General features: G+C 41.9%; 1 protein-coding gene across 4 annotated transcripts in view; it reads left to right on the forward strand.

Moving 5' to 3' along the window:
• The first annotated feature begins 4,325 nt into the window (after positions 1-4,325).
• The window catches only part of DAW1 (dynein assembly factor with WD repeats 1), a 51,509-nt gene continuing 41,108 nt past the window's right edge, over positions 4,326-14,726 (forward strand). For 3 of the 4 annotated variants that reach the window (XR_308269.4, XR_014829439.1, XM_084999229.1), the window contains exon 1: positions 4,384-4,615. Coding sequence is in view for 2 of the 4 variants with exons in the window: in XM_084999229.1 (XP_084855355.1) it covers positions 4,498-4,615 (118 nt within the window). In the remaining 2 variants the exon portion in view is untranslated. Of the gene's footprint in view, positions 4,616-14,726 lie in introns of all 4 variants that reach the window. The other variant, XM_005672265.4, reaches the window with a different exon arrangement.

Here is a 14,726-nt window from a genome sequence, read left to right on the forward strand (position 1 = left end):
CTTGCCACGGCAGTGACAATGCCAGATCCTTAACCTGCTGCACCGCCAGGGAACTCCATAAGTGTTCTTACTTGACAGCCCAGAAGCCTTGTCACAAGCGTCCAGTATGTCTCCCCCTCCCACTGTCTAGGAAGGCAGCAGGATTGTATGCAAATCCAGTGGTGATCTGAAGAAAAGACCGCATAGTTCCCGAGCACAGACATATCTCTCTTCTGGCCTTGGCTGGGGTTGGGGTTAAAGCTGTGATTAAACTGACTCACTGTCTGCTCATTTCTGGAAGCTGCTGCATGAATCTCTCAGCCTGAGAAAATGATTGACTTTAAATTGCTCCCCAAATAGAGCCATTCATTGTGAATGATGTGCAGGGGAATTTGCAAAAAATGAAACTCCTCCACTCTCCTGGTGATGGGTGTCCACCCCAGTGTTCAGAGACATGGCAGGACTTTCTTACGCTGCTCCTGTAGAGACCTTCCCAGAAATTGTAGAATACTTTTAATCAGTTCATGGCATTCTGTATTGATTTGATCATGGACTCTCTAGATTGACAATCCCCATTCATATGGATTTGTACTATAAATGTAATATTTGGGAGTTCCTGCTGTGGTGCAGTGGGTTAAGAATCTGCCTGCAGCAGATCTGGTCACTGCAGAGGAGTGGGTTCAATCTGAGACCCAGCCTAGTGGGTTAAGGATCTGGTGTTGCTGCAGCTTCGACTTAGGTCGCACCTTTGACTCAGATTTAATACCAGACCTAGGAACTTCCATATGCCACCAATGGGCCATAAAAAAGAAATAAATAAAAATAAATGTAGGAGTTCCCATCATGGCGCAGCAGAAACAAATCCAACTAGGAACCATGAGGTTGCAGGTTTGATCCCTGGCCTCCCTCAGTGGGTTAGAGATCTTGCGTTGCCGTGAGCTGTGGTATAGTTCACAGACATGGCTCAGACCTGGCATTGCTGTGGCTGTGGTGTAGGCCAGCCACTACAGCTCTGATTAGACCCCTGGCCTGGGAATGTCCATATGCCTTGGATGTGGCCCTAAAAATACAAAAGACAAAATAAATAAATAAATAAATAAATAAATAAATGTAATAGTTGATTCAGATTTTCTTCCTACCTGCCTTCAACAATCAGAAACTAGAAAGTTAGTAGCGTTCATTTTATTCCCTCAAAACAATTCAGTCTTGGGTAGAAGCCATTCTGAACCTCATTTCTCACTGTATGTCCCCGCAGTAACCCAGAAACTGGTTAGAAATGCAAATTCCTACCCTACCCCACAGCACTTACAAAACCAGAAATGCTGATGGTGAAGCCCAACAGTTGGTGTTTGGACCGGCTTTCCTGGTGATGCTGATGAATGATGACGTTTGCAAACCAGTGCACTAGTGTAATAAGTTACATCGGCTTGGCCAAGCCCGAGTGAAATTGGACCCCCTCCACGGCAATCAGGCCTTCTCTGCGTTCCCAACAGTCTCCCCTGATTGCCAGGGGCAGTAAAGTGGTGGCTCAGAAGATTTATTTCTGAATAAGACCCAGAAACAACATGGAACAAAACCTGAATTCTTTGCATACTTGGGCTTCAGAGGCTCACAGTGGACATGAATCTGAGTGGGGAGAAGAGGCCTCCAGGAGGGACAGAGGCATCTCTACAAGTGGGAGAGGGAGAGAATCAGGGGGACAAGGGTGAAGGGAGGAAGGCAGGAGGTAGTCTGGGGGATCCAGATTCATCGTTGATATAATATTAATATAATTTAGTCTAAACCTCAATCCATATTCAAATTTCATCCATTTGTCCCAATCATGTCTTTTATAGCTTTTTATTCTTGGTCTAGGATCCAGGATGGCTCAGTGCGATATATCTATATACATACAGTTTGTTTTTTTTTTAAATGGCTGCGCCCAGGGCATATGGAAGTTCCCAGGCCAGGGGTCGAATCCAGCTGCTGTACCACTGGATCCTTAACCCACAATGCCAGGCCTGGGATCAAACCTGCATCTCTGCAGTGACCCGAGCAGCTACAGTTGGATTCCTAATCCACTGCACCCTGGCAGGAACTCCCACTCAGTGAAGGTAGTTCTATTTCTTTAGTCTAGTCATCTGAAGTAGTTTTTCTGTCTCTCTTTTTAATTTCTTGAACTTGACAGTTATTTTGTATAATTTCTTCAATTTTGGTTTGCTCTGACATTTCCTCATAATTAAGAGGCAGCTAATGCATCATGGGCAGGAATTCCAGAGAACTGCTGTAACCGTTTCAAGTGCATTGTAACAGGAGGTAAGGATGTAAGTTTGTACCCAAATTGGTGATGCTGGCTTGGATCACAGGGTTAAATGATGCCTCCCAGATTGCTCCATAGTCAAGTTATTATTTTTCCTATGGCCTTATTTTTAATCGCATGAGCATAAGCTATAACACAGGTGACCAAAAAAATCTACTAAAGAATCCCTCATTTCTACAGATGCCCTCTTTGCCTCCCTCTACATAAACCCTTTCCAGAATCTTAACCATGAACAGAAAGCTTGAGGTAGAAGGTATCTTAGACTTCATCCTGTTCCCAGCTTCCCAAGAGTCGGATGTTTACTGCTAGTGGACTGAGATTTTTATGTTCTTCCCATTTGTATTAGGTTTCATTGCATCACTTAGCAACAAAGCCTTTCCCATTTCAATAATCTCTGTAGCCTTCTGAGTATATAAAGGTAAAAAGGCTCTAGCTTGGCTAGAAACTGGGTACTAGCCTGGCTTGAAAACTTTAAACAGGAGTTCCCATCGTGGCTCTGTGGTTAATGAATCCGACTAGGAACCATGAGGTTGTGGGTTCGATCCCTGGCCTTGCTCAGTGGGTTAGGGATCCAGTGTTGCTGTGAGCTGTGGTGTAGGTCACAGATGTGGCTTGGATCCCGCATTGCTGTGGCTGTGGCGTAGGCCTGCAGCTATAGCTCCGATTGGACACCTAGCCTGGGAACCTCCATATTCCGCAGGAGTGGCCCTAGAAAAGGCAAAAAGACAAAAAAAAAAAAAAAAAGAAAAAGAAAAGAAAAAGAAAAAAAAATTTAAACGGTTGCCATTTTTTCTTTTAAAGAAAGAGAAGGCCTTTGTTTGACAGTATTTGGCAGCAATAGTATAATTCAATAGCATTTTAAAAATTGCATCTATTTTTATACTTACCTGGTGTTCGTCATTGAAAATTATACATTTTAATTTCACAGTATTAACAACAATTTCCTTTTAAATTACATTTAAAAATGTGCAATAGACTACGTGAGTCAATTTAGAGACATGAGAAGAAAATGAAAACTCTTAGGTATGCAGGCCCAAGGCTTGAAAATTACATAGGAATTGCTTAAGTTTGGGAAATTCCAAGGAAGGGCTTTTGGCCAGAATCCTCATAGGAAATTGACAATCTGGCTAGCTGACCTTGATGCAAACTCTTGACCTGGCAGGCAAAGAACTCATGATGACAAGGAATAGATTAGGCCAAAAGAAGGCCTCTCAGAGGTCCTATTGTGGCTCACGTTGTGGCTCACGTTGTGACTCCTTTGTGGCAAGTTACAAAACCAGATAGTATCCATGAGAATGTGGGCTCCATCTCTGGACTCTCTCAGTGGGTTAAGGATCCCTCATTGCCGCAAGATGCAGCATAGGTGGAAGATGCAGCTGGGATGTGGCATTGCCATGGCTGTGTTGTAGACCTGCAGCTGCAGCTCTGATTCCACCTCTAGCCTGGGAACTTGCATATGCAGCAAGGGCGGCCCTAAAAAGAAAAAAAAAAAAAGGGAGAAGGCCTCCAAAGCCCAAACCCAGGGTTGGGAGCACAGGTGAAAACTTCCAGGTATAGGCTTCTGAAACACACTTCCTCTTTATGACTTTGGGTGGTTCTGCACTTTCTTTAATTCTCAGTTGTCTCATCCTTGAGATGGGATGGAAATAAATGGTGCATAACTCATACATTTATTAGGACTGTGAGTGTAGTGTCGAGAGCCCTTAGCGCACTGTAAGGCACAGAGGCAGGAAATATAGGCTATTACATTGAGGTCATTTTTCTTTTGCGGGGACAGGGACAGGGCATGAGGGGCCGGGCATGGTACCCCGGAGGGGGTCTTTTCTCCCATTCCTCTATACTGGAAACCCAGTGGGTGAAAGTGCATGGGGCCCAGGCTGCAGCTGAGACCTGTGGGCGGGGCCGCGCTTCGCCCCTGGTGAGGTCATTTTTACTGAAGGTACGAGGGGACCTCGTCTCACCCACCCCAAACACCAAGGGCTGCAGATTCGGGTGGCAGCGCGCGGGCAGGACTGCTGTACCAGCGCGGCGCCCTGGAGCCCCAGCCCGACCCGGGGAACTCCAAAGCAGAGGCGGGCGGAGGCGAGGGCAGGGCGCGCTCTGCGCCAGCACATCTCCAGGACTCCCTCGCGGGTCCCGGGCAGCCTGAGCTGCAAAGAGAGCCCCAAGCACCAGCGCTCCACGCACCCGTTCCGAAGGAGCTGCGGTGGCTCCCGCGCATGCGCACTGGCGCCTCCTGCTGTTTGGTCGTTTCCAGGGCGACCGAGTCTGCCGGCTGGCGGTCCCCCAGTGAAAAAATGAAACTCAAGAGCCTACTGCTCCGGTATTACCCACCAGGTAAGGGTGGGCCCCCCTCTAACCCCTGGGGCCCTAGGATCCGGCAGCGGGAGGGTCTGGAGATGAGGAGGGGGGGCGGATGCGAGGGAGCGGGGTCCCCAGTAGATGATCCAAGTGGGACGGGAAGCCTGGCGCTTCCCAGCTTGAGCTCCTCACTCCTCCTCACTCGCTGGACTCCGTTTCTCAAAACTTAAAAACATTCTTTGAGGAAGTCTTTAAACTTTTAAATTGCTGGGTTGTAATGCTTTCTGGTTACTTAGGAATTAAGTGGGTGGGGAGGGCGAAATGGTGATTAGTGATGTCTTGGGATATTGGTTTCTGGAAGGGAAGACACTGACAAGGACCATGTTGCTTTTTATTTTAAAAGCACCAGAATGAGCAAGTCAAGCGTGTAGGGTATGGAAAGAAAAATTCATACTCAAAAAAGCTTTGGGGACTATACTCCAGACTGTACATATCAATCAATGGACACATTTATCTTTTACTAATGACCTACTGGGTGTGGAAAGTAACATAATGTCTTTTCTATCAAAAGAAATCTTTTTTTTTTTTTTTTTTTTTTTTTTTTTGCCTTTTCTAGGGCCACTCCCGTAGCATATGAAGGTTCCCAGGCTAGGGGTCTAATCGGAGCTATATCTGCCGGCCTACACCATGGCCACAGCAATGTGGGATCCGAGTCACATCTGCGACTTACACCACAGCTCACGGCAATGCAGGATCCTTAACCCACTGAGCCAGGCCAGGGATCGAACCCGCAACCTCATTGTTCCTAGTTGGATTCATTAGCCACTGCGCCACGATGGGAACTCCTATCAAAGGAAATCTTGGTTACTCCATTTTGCTTCAGTTTCAGCTGAAATACCTTCCTGTGACCCCCCCCCCTTCCCTCTTCTCCCAGTAACAATTTGTTTCAAATTAGCCAACCAAGAAGAATGTGCGCCCTGACCTGACCAATGGGAAAAGGACAGGTACTTCACCTGCGTTAGGGGTAAATAGGGAGGGTCTTCTTTGCGCATCGTTTTTGGAGCACCTGCCCCTTCTGCAGAAGTAAAGAGCCTTGTTGAGATCTCCCCGGGTTCATGGGTCTCATGACACTGATGATTGGAGCCATGACCCAGCATGGGTACACGTTTTGTGCTCCTTAGTATGAGGCTTTTAATAAGTTCCGTTGAGTTAAGGTATTAGGAAGTGAACCCAGAAAATGCTGCAATGCTAGAATGCTATGGTTTTAGAGCAGGACAGCCTTGCCTAATCCTGTTGTTTTATAAGGGAGGACATGGTGACGTTTAGCAAATATGTAAAGTCCGCTGGTCACACAGATTGTCAGGGACAGAAATAGGAGCAGAATTCTTGGCTTTTAATTCAGAATTCACATTAAAAATAGGAATATAAAGTGAAAAGTCTGCAAAACTTGCCACAGGCAGTAGATAACAAAATATATTTGCCCAGTGAAAAGTTTGGACAAGAACATTCATAAAATTTCAAAGGAGGATGAGATCACTTTGGACGAGTTTGATGTGGGATAACTTTGTGAGGCAGGACTTGAAGAGCTACCACTGATTATCTCATTCACAGCCATGCATCCAGCTGCATAGTCAGCATCTTCACGGAGATGTCTAATAAGCACAGATCTCACCATGCCTTTTCTCCAGTCTCATCCAGTGGGGTAGCTTCTTCAGTCTGTGCCCAGTCCACAAATGGTATCCCGACCTGTGTCCACTTTTTCTGGCAGAAACCTGGGTCATTGTTGATTTTTCTCTGTGATCACTCACTCCCTGTTCAGTCTCTCTGGACTCCCATATCCAGTCTATCAATGCATTCCGTCAGCTCTACTTCCAAAGTATCCTGTGAATCCATCACTTTCTCTCCATTTCCTTGGCACAGGTTCGTGATCCAGCACTCCTTCCAGCTATCACCTGTGCCCATGGCTCCATCTCACCCACCACGGCCACAATTTCTACCGTCCCTGGGCTTGTTAACTAGATTCCTGATTTTCCCCTTCACCCTCTACAGTCTGTATGTTGACAACAGCCAGCAGAATCTGGACTACACATCTCCAGTAGTTTCCCACCATGTTCAGAATAAAATCCACCCTCTGCAGGATTTGGCTTAGTCTACTCCACTGACTTCTAGAAACCTACTTATCTACCTTACTACACTTCTTTAAATGTTCTTCTAAGACGTGTTCTTTTTAAGGTCGCACCTGCAGCCAATGTACGTTTCCAGACCTGGGGTCGACTTGGAGCTGAATCTGCAGCCTACACCACAGCTACAGCAATGCTGGATCCTAGCCGAATCTGTGACCTATACCTCAGCTTGCAGCAACGCTGGATCCTTAACCCACTGAGCAAGGCCAGGGAGCAAACCTGCATCCTCCCAGAGTTCTTAACCCACGGAGCCAGGTTAACTGAGGCTCCGACGGAGGGTGTTTCTGGACTTGGCTGTCCTTAGACATGGGCTCCTTTACTTCATTTGGTCTCAGTCAGTGTCATCTCCTCAGAGACTTTGCTTTATCACCATTGAAAGAAGCATTTCCCTTCACTGATTTTACCCTCTGCCATTTCATTTTATTGTCTTTCTTGTATTTAGCATCATCTGAAAGTGTATTTATTGTCTATGTTTTAAATGTTTGCCTCTTTCACATAAAACATAAGATTGCTGAGAAGTGAGCCCTTGTCACTTTGTTGCTGCTATGTCCTCAGCTCCAGAAGACACCCAGGATGTAGGAGGCACTCAGTGTTTACTGAGTGAGTGCATAGGTAAATGCATGCATACGGTGAAAGAGGTCGATCCAGGGGTGGACACTTGTGAATAAATGTTTAAACATCCAATAGATGCTGCTCCTGCTTCCCTGTAAGCGTGCAGCTTTCCCCAAATGGGAAGTGAACATTTGCAATAAGGACACTCACTTTCTCCCTCTTAACATTTCAGTTGAAATAACAGGGACCATTTTGCTGTACAGCAGAGATTATCACAACACTGTAAATCAGCGATACTTCAAAACGACTTTAACAAATGAAAAAAGTAACATGAAAAGGCAGCTTTGGCTGTGCGTGTAGGTAGGCTGGTGCTGGTTCCCATAAGCAGACTGGTACATGAACGCCTTGCTTTCATTCCTTCGCTGTGGAGTGTAGGTTAAGAACACAAGCTCTGGGATAAGAATAATTAGATCTCATCCTATACAAATTTGGGACCTAGGCAGTTTGTTTTGATCTGATAAGCGGTCGGTCAGATGGTTGATAATAGCCCCCAGCTCACAAGACTACTCACTCCATGCCATCGATTCTTCCCTCCTTGAAAGAATGTTGTCCCCTCTGTCTTTTTTTCTCCTTTTTTTTTTTTTTGGAAATTCCCAGGTTAGGGGTCGAATCGGAGCTGCAGCTGCCGGTCTACACTGTAGCTCATGGCCATGCCAGATCCTTAACCCCATGAGAGAGACCAGGGATCAAACCTGCATCCTCATGGATACTAGTTGGATTCATTTCCGCTGCCCCACAATGGGAACTCCCTATCTCTTCTACCTTGAACTCACTCCTATCATGTTTTTGCCCTCACTGCTCCACGGAAACTGCTCTTTTCAAGATCCCCAGTGACCACCTCCAGTGTTGCTCAATCCACTGACCATATCATAATTCAGTCCTGGCCCTTTTTTTTCCTTTTCTTTTCTCTCTCTTTTTTTTTAAATAGCTGCACCACAGCATATGGAAGCTCCTGGGCCGGAGACTGAATCAGAGCTGCAGCTGCAACATAAGCCACAGCTGTGGCAATGCTGGATCCTTTAATCCACTGCATTTTCCTGGGATGATTCCTCTCTCTGCAGTGACCTGAGCCGCTGCAGTCAGAGTCTTAACCCACTGTGCCATGGTGGGAATGCCATACTGTCTTATTTTTAAATTATCTTCTACTATTTTAAAATATTATTTTATTCATTACTATTCATTCTTCATGCTAAAATTTTTACTTAAAACATTTCAAACTTCAGTCCATGCCTTTCGTGACCAGGCAGCAGTTTCGACCCATTTAATCACCCTGCCCTCCTGCACCCACTCTGTTTTCCCTTCTTCCTCATTGTCACTCCTTCTCTGTCCATCTTGTCAACTTTCCTCTTCTTTCTGACCTTGGCATTGCAGTGTCCCGAGCTCTGTCCTTGGACTTTTGCTATGCTCATTTGCTAGGCAACCTCATTGATTCTCAAGGCTCAGAAACCATTCTGAGTACCAGCTACCTGCCTGGTTCTTCATTTGCATGTCCAGCCTGCATCTCACATGGGGCCTTTGATGGTCAATGGAAGCTCCATTCTTCCACTTGCTTACGCCAAAACTTTCCTTTTCTCCTCCCTGGCTCATTCCGTATTTGTTCCAGGAACAAACCCGGCCAGCTCACTTTCAGAATATGTACAGAATTAAACTCCCCTCCACAGCCATGGCCACATTTTCTTTATTCCTGGAGCCTCCCTATTTGCCCCACCTCACTGAGGTGACTCTGTTAGAGCATGAATCTGATTATGTCACTCTTCTGCTCCAGCCCTTCAATTGCTTTTCATTTCATTTAAAGTGAAAGGACTGTGATGTCCAAGACCATAGAGCATCTGCCCCCTTTTGCCTCTCTGACTTCCCCCTGCTTCCCCTGCAGCAGCATGTCTCTTCCTGGTGTTCCTTACATGGGCCAGGGGGGCCCTCACTCAGGGTCTCTGCAGTTGCTGGTATTTTGCTGGAACAATTTTCTCCTGGGTATCAGCACTTTTGCATTTTTAGCTCTTTCCTTAAAAGTAAGCTAAGTGAGTAAAGTGAAGCCCCTTTTTTCTAGAATTGCAATGTCTCCTCAAGGTACAACATAGATCCTGCTGTATAGCACTGGTAACTTTGTCTTTTCTTAGCATTATCTCAATTTACCCTACCATAACTTCGGTAGGTTTGTCTTACTTTGTCTTTTCTTAGCATCATCTCAGTTTAACCTACCATAACATTACTTGTTCATCTTGCTTAGTCTCTCCCACTAGAATAAAAGCTTCACAAGGGCAAAGGTCTTGTCAGTTTCATTTACTACAGTATCTCTACCACCTAGAGTAGGGCATCTAGGTGAGTGGAACCCCTAGCCAAGTTGGGTGCATGAGTGAGCACTCAACTCACATATTTGTTAAAGCAATGGATGGGTTTGATGAAATGGTGTGCGTTAAATAGATTGCCTAGGGTTTGTGTTGAACAGTGAATGGGTCAGATAGGCGACCTTCGAGATGCCCTCTGGCTCTAAAGTCCAGGGTGCTAATAGCAAACTTAAGTAAAGATTCAGACTCATGGTGGTGACTGTTGCCTTAATGATTATCTTATAATAAGATCATCTCACGTGGCATGTTAGATACTTAATTTCTGAACTCTAGTTTTTGGTAAGCTGTATGATATGCAAGTTTCCAAGGTACTACTGAATAGCATGTGGGTGTTATAACAACGCTATCGAATAAAAAGTCCCTCACCACCGAATCATTCTTTTGCTACCTTTATCCCTTCTGCCTGCAAAGCAATTACATTTCACCTCCTAATCCTTTCATTTCCACCCTCCTATTTTCTTTTTAAATAACATATGGATCAGGAGCATTCTTTTGTTGGCATCCTATGCATAATTCCTCTCCCAGCCTAAATTCCTGAAGACTAAGGGAATGTAGCAGCAATATGGCCAGTCAAACTTGAGACATTCCCTTTTTTTGGTCTCTGTCACAGTCACTAATTCATAAGCTTGGCACTTTGTGAAGAGTAAGTGTTGAGTACATGCTTTGCAACTGACTCATGTACGACAAGCCTTGTCTTTTATTTATTGCATATAAGCTCCTAGTTCTTTGGCCAGAAGAAGCAACTAAATAAGCATTCATTGAACTGGTTGGTATTCTGAATGCATTGAAGGTTTCTGTTGATTGAATGTAGCCTGGGTAAGGAATACTATTATCTTTTGAAGCTTAACCTTTTAGTACATTGGAGAATTTTGGGAATAGCGGCTTCTTACCCATGTATTCTGGAAATAATAACCTATTATTGCATGATAGTTCACAGCCAGAGGAAGATCAAGAATATTAAGACACTCGAGGAAACAATCACTGAAGAACAACATGTATTCCTGGGAGCAACTTTGTCTATTTTTTGCTTGTTCCCTTCACTGCACACGTCACAGCCTTATGCTCATATCGGAGCTCAGTGAGCATATTGTCTTGATGTTTTGTCACAGTGAAGCAGTCAAAACAAATGTACATGTTTCCACTTTTGCTCTTTATTTTCTAAATCCATTTGTACAGCAACCCAATTAGTTCTCAGTAGTTGACACAAGGACTTTTAACATTTTTTCATCTTATTAAAAATAAGGTAGCTTTGAATAAGGAAAGAAGAATTTTATCAATTTTGTTTGCTAGATTTAAAAATGCATCTATTTAGGACATTAGATTATGCCACGTGGGCTGTCAAGTGCTCATTCTTTCCAACCTTTGTCTGAGTTATGGATTTTGATTATATTACTTGATGTTTATATTACTTATTTAACTCAACTATTTATTGAATGTCTACTTTCCTCAATAATATATGGTGCATGAGCACCCTTGTATATAAAGCCAAATACCTAAAATTCCAGAACAGGAAAGAAACAGTGCTTGATAATAACAATACTTTGAACTGATAGAAACTTGGTATGTTTCAAAGCACTGAAAAAGTACTTGAAAGTATTTGAGTTTTCAAATAACCTCATGGGGATCTTGATCTTCAGGAGTTTATATTCTGATTATGTTTATCCACATCATTTTCCTCCCCTTTTCTTCATTTTTTTCTTTTTTTTAATTATAAAAGTAACATTAACTTATAACCAAAATTTGAAAAATACACATCAAAAGGTACCTAAAATCACACTCAACCCACTAAAGGTGTGATTGTGCCTTGAAAGAACATCCCCCCAACAACATATCTATCAACAGAATAGTATTTGAGAATCCCTGTTTGCTCAACCTTGCTCATATTGTGTACTATTCATCTTTGTAATATTTGCTAATATGATGGGTGAAAATTGTCTCTGTATTTTATTTTGTCTTTCTTATTAATGACATTGGAAACATTTTATTTTGGCCGGTTTACTGATCCTTGTCTTTCTTTGCAAATTTACTATTCATGCCTTTTGTTCCCTTAACATTAAAAAAAATCATTTCTATAGTTTTTTTAAATAGTAAGGTTTTTTAAAAAAATTTTATAATGATTTTTATTTTTTCCATTATAGCTGGTTTGCGGTGTTCTGTCAATTTTCTACTGTATAGCAAAGTGACTCCGTCACACATACATGTATACAGTCTTTTCTCCCACATTATCATGCTCCATCATAAGTGATTAGACATAGTTCCCAGTGCTATACAGCAGGATCTCATTGCTTATCCATTCCAAAGGCAATAGTTTGCATCTATTATCCCCAAATTCCCAGTCCCTCCCACTCTCTCCCCTTCCTTCTTGGCAACCACAAGTCTGTTCTCCATGTTCATGATTTTCCTTTCTGTGGAAAGGTTCATTTGTGCCAGATATTAGATTCCTGATATGATATCATATTACAGTATTTGTCTTTCTCTTTCTGGCTAACATCACTTAGTATGAGAGTCTCTAGTTCCATCCATGTTGCTGCAAATGGCATTATTTTGTTCTTTTTAATGGCTGAGTAGTATTCCATTGTGTATATATATCACATCTTCTTAATCCAATCATCTGTTGATGGACATTTAGGTTGTTTCCATGTCTTGGCTATTGTGAATAGTGCTGCAATGAACACATGGGTGCATGTGTCTTTTTCAAGGACAGTTTTGTCCAGATATTGCCCAAGACTGGGATTGCTGGATCATATGGTAGTTCCATGTATAGTTTTCTAAGGTACCTCCATACTGTTTTCCATAGTGGTGGTACGAGCTTACATTCCCACCAACAGTGCAGGAGGGTTCCCTTTTCTCCACACCCTCTCCACCATTTGTTATTTGTGGACTTGTTAAAGATGGCCATTCTGACTGTTATGAGGTGGTACCTCATAGTAGGTTTTTTACATTTCTTTAATAATCAGGGATGTTGAGCATTTTTTCATGTGCTTGTTGGCCATCTGTATATCTTCTTTGAAGAAATGTCTATTCAGGCCTTTTGCCCATTTTTCAGTTGGGTTGTTGGCTTTTTTGCTGTTGAGTTGTATAAGTTGTTTATATATTTTAGAGATGAAGCCCTTGTCATTTGCATCATTTGAAATTATTTTCTCCCATTCTGTAAGTTGTCTTTTTGTGTTTTTTTTTTTTTATGGTTTCGTTTGTTGTGCAAAAGTAAATAGTAAGTTTTTTAAGCTTTATATTTATAGTTGAATTTTTTTGCTGACTAGCATTTGTCTTTAAATTTGTGGTGTCTTTCACTGTATAGAAGCTTAATATTTATTTCAGACAAATTCATCAATTTTTTTTCTTTTTTAGCCATTGAGTTTCATATCATGCTTAAAGACATAAACATTTCCTATTAAATCATTTTATATTTTATTTTATTTTTAATTCATTAATTAATTTTTTACTCAATGAATTTTATTAATTTATAGTTGTACAGTGATCGTCACAACCCAACTTTATAGAATTTCCATCCCAAAGCCCTAGTCCTTACCCCCTACCCTCATCCTGTCTCTTTTGGAAACCATAAGTTTTTCAAAGTCTGTGAGTCAGTATCTGTTCTGTAAAGAAGTTCATTGTGTCCTTTTTTTAGATTCCACATATAAGTGGTAGTATATGATGTTGGTGTCTCACTGTCTGAATAACTTCACTTAGCATGATAATTTCTAGGTCCATCTGTATTGCTGCAAATGCCATTATTTCTTTCCTTTTAATGCCTGAGTAATACACCATCGTGTATACATAGCACGTCTTCTTTGCGATCATTGTATCTTCCCTGCCAGGTAAGTGTGTGCTGCATCTTTTTATCCACTCCTCTGTCGATGGACATTTAGGTTGTTTCCATGTCTTGGCTATTGTATATAGTGCTGCAATAAACATTGGAGTACATGTATCTTTTCACATCATGATTTTCTCTTAATAGATGCCCAGGAGTGGGATGGCTGGATCAAATGGTAATTCCATTTTTAGTTTTTTGAGGAATCTCCATACTGTTTTCCATAGTGGTTGTACCAATTTACATTCCCGCCAACAGTGTAATAGAGTTCCCTTTTCTCCACACTCTCTCCAGCATTTATTGTTTGTAGACTTTTTGATGATAGTCATTCTGGCTGGTGTAAGGTGGTAATTCATAGTAGTTTTGATTTGCATTTCTCTAATAGGGATGTTGAACATCTTTTTGTGTGTTTTTTGGCCACCTATATGTCTTCTTTGGAGAACTGTCTATTTAGATCTTGTGCCCATTTTTCGATGGGATTGCTTGTTTTTTTTGGTATTGAGCTGCAGGAAGTGTTCATAAATTTTGGAGACTAATCAATCCCTTGTCAGTTGCTTCATTTGCAAATATTTTCTTCCATTCTGTGGGTTATCTTTTCATTTTGTTTAAGGTTTCCTTGCTGTGCAGAAACTTTTAAGTTTAATTAGGTGTCATTTGTTTATTTTTCTTTTATTGTCTTTATTCTAGAAGGTGGATCTGAGGTGGTTTATGGCAGAGAGTGTCCAGCCTATGTTTTCCTCTAAGAACTTTATAGTATCCTGTCTTCTATTTAGGTCTTTAATCCATTTTGGATTTATTTTTGTGTGTGGTGTTAGGAAGTGTTCTGATTTCATAATATTTTATTTTAAATATTAAAATGCCTAATCAATCTAGAATATATTTTTGTACATTGAGTGGTATAATTCCAATTTTATTAATATTTCCAAAATCCAATTTATCATATCATTATTTATTGAATAATAATCTATTCTTTCCCCCCAATTTGAAATATTACTTCCACTTTATTTTAAAATTTCTGTAGATAGGTGATTCTATTATATTGATGTAATTTTTGTATATCAGAGCCATACTTTATTGTTTTTAGTTTGTTATAATAATTGGTAAATTTTCAAATTCCAAAAATGAAAGTGATTGTAATTACTTTAACTCCATAGAATGATTTGACACTTTCACAATATTGAGTTTTCTCACCCAGA

Source organism: Sus scrofa, chromosome 15 (genome assembly GCF_054392235.1).
Source record: "Sus scrofa isolate SSC_HxYL_T2T_F1_AM1 chromosome 15, Sscrofa_HxYL_maternal_Yorkshire_Landrace_v2.0, whole genome shotgun sequence".
In the NCBI taxonomy this organism is placed as follows: domain Eukaryota; kingdom Metazoa; phylum Chordata; class Mammalia; order Artiodactyla; family Suidae; genus Sus; species Sus scrofa.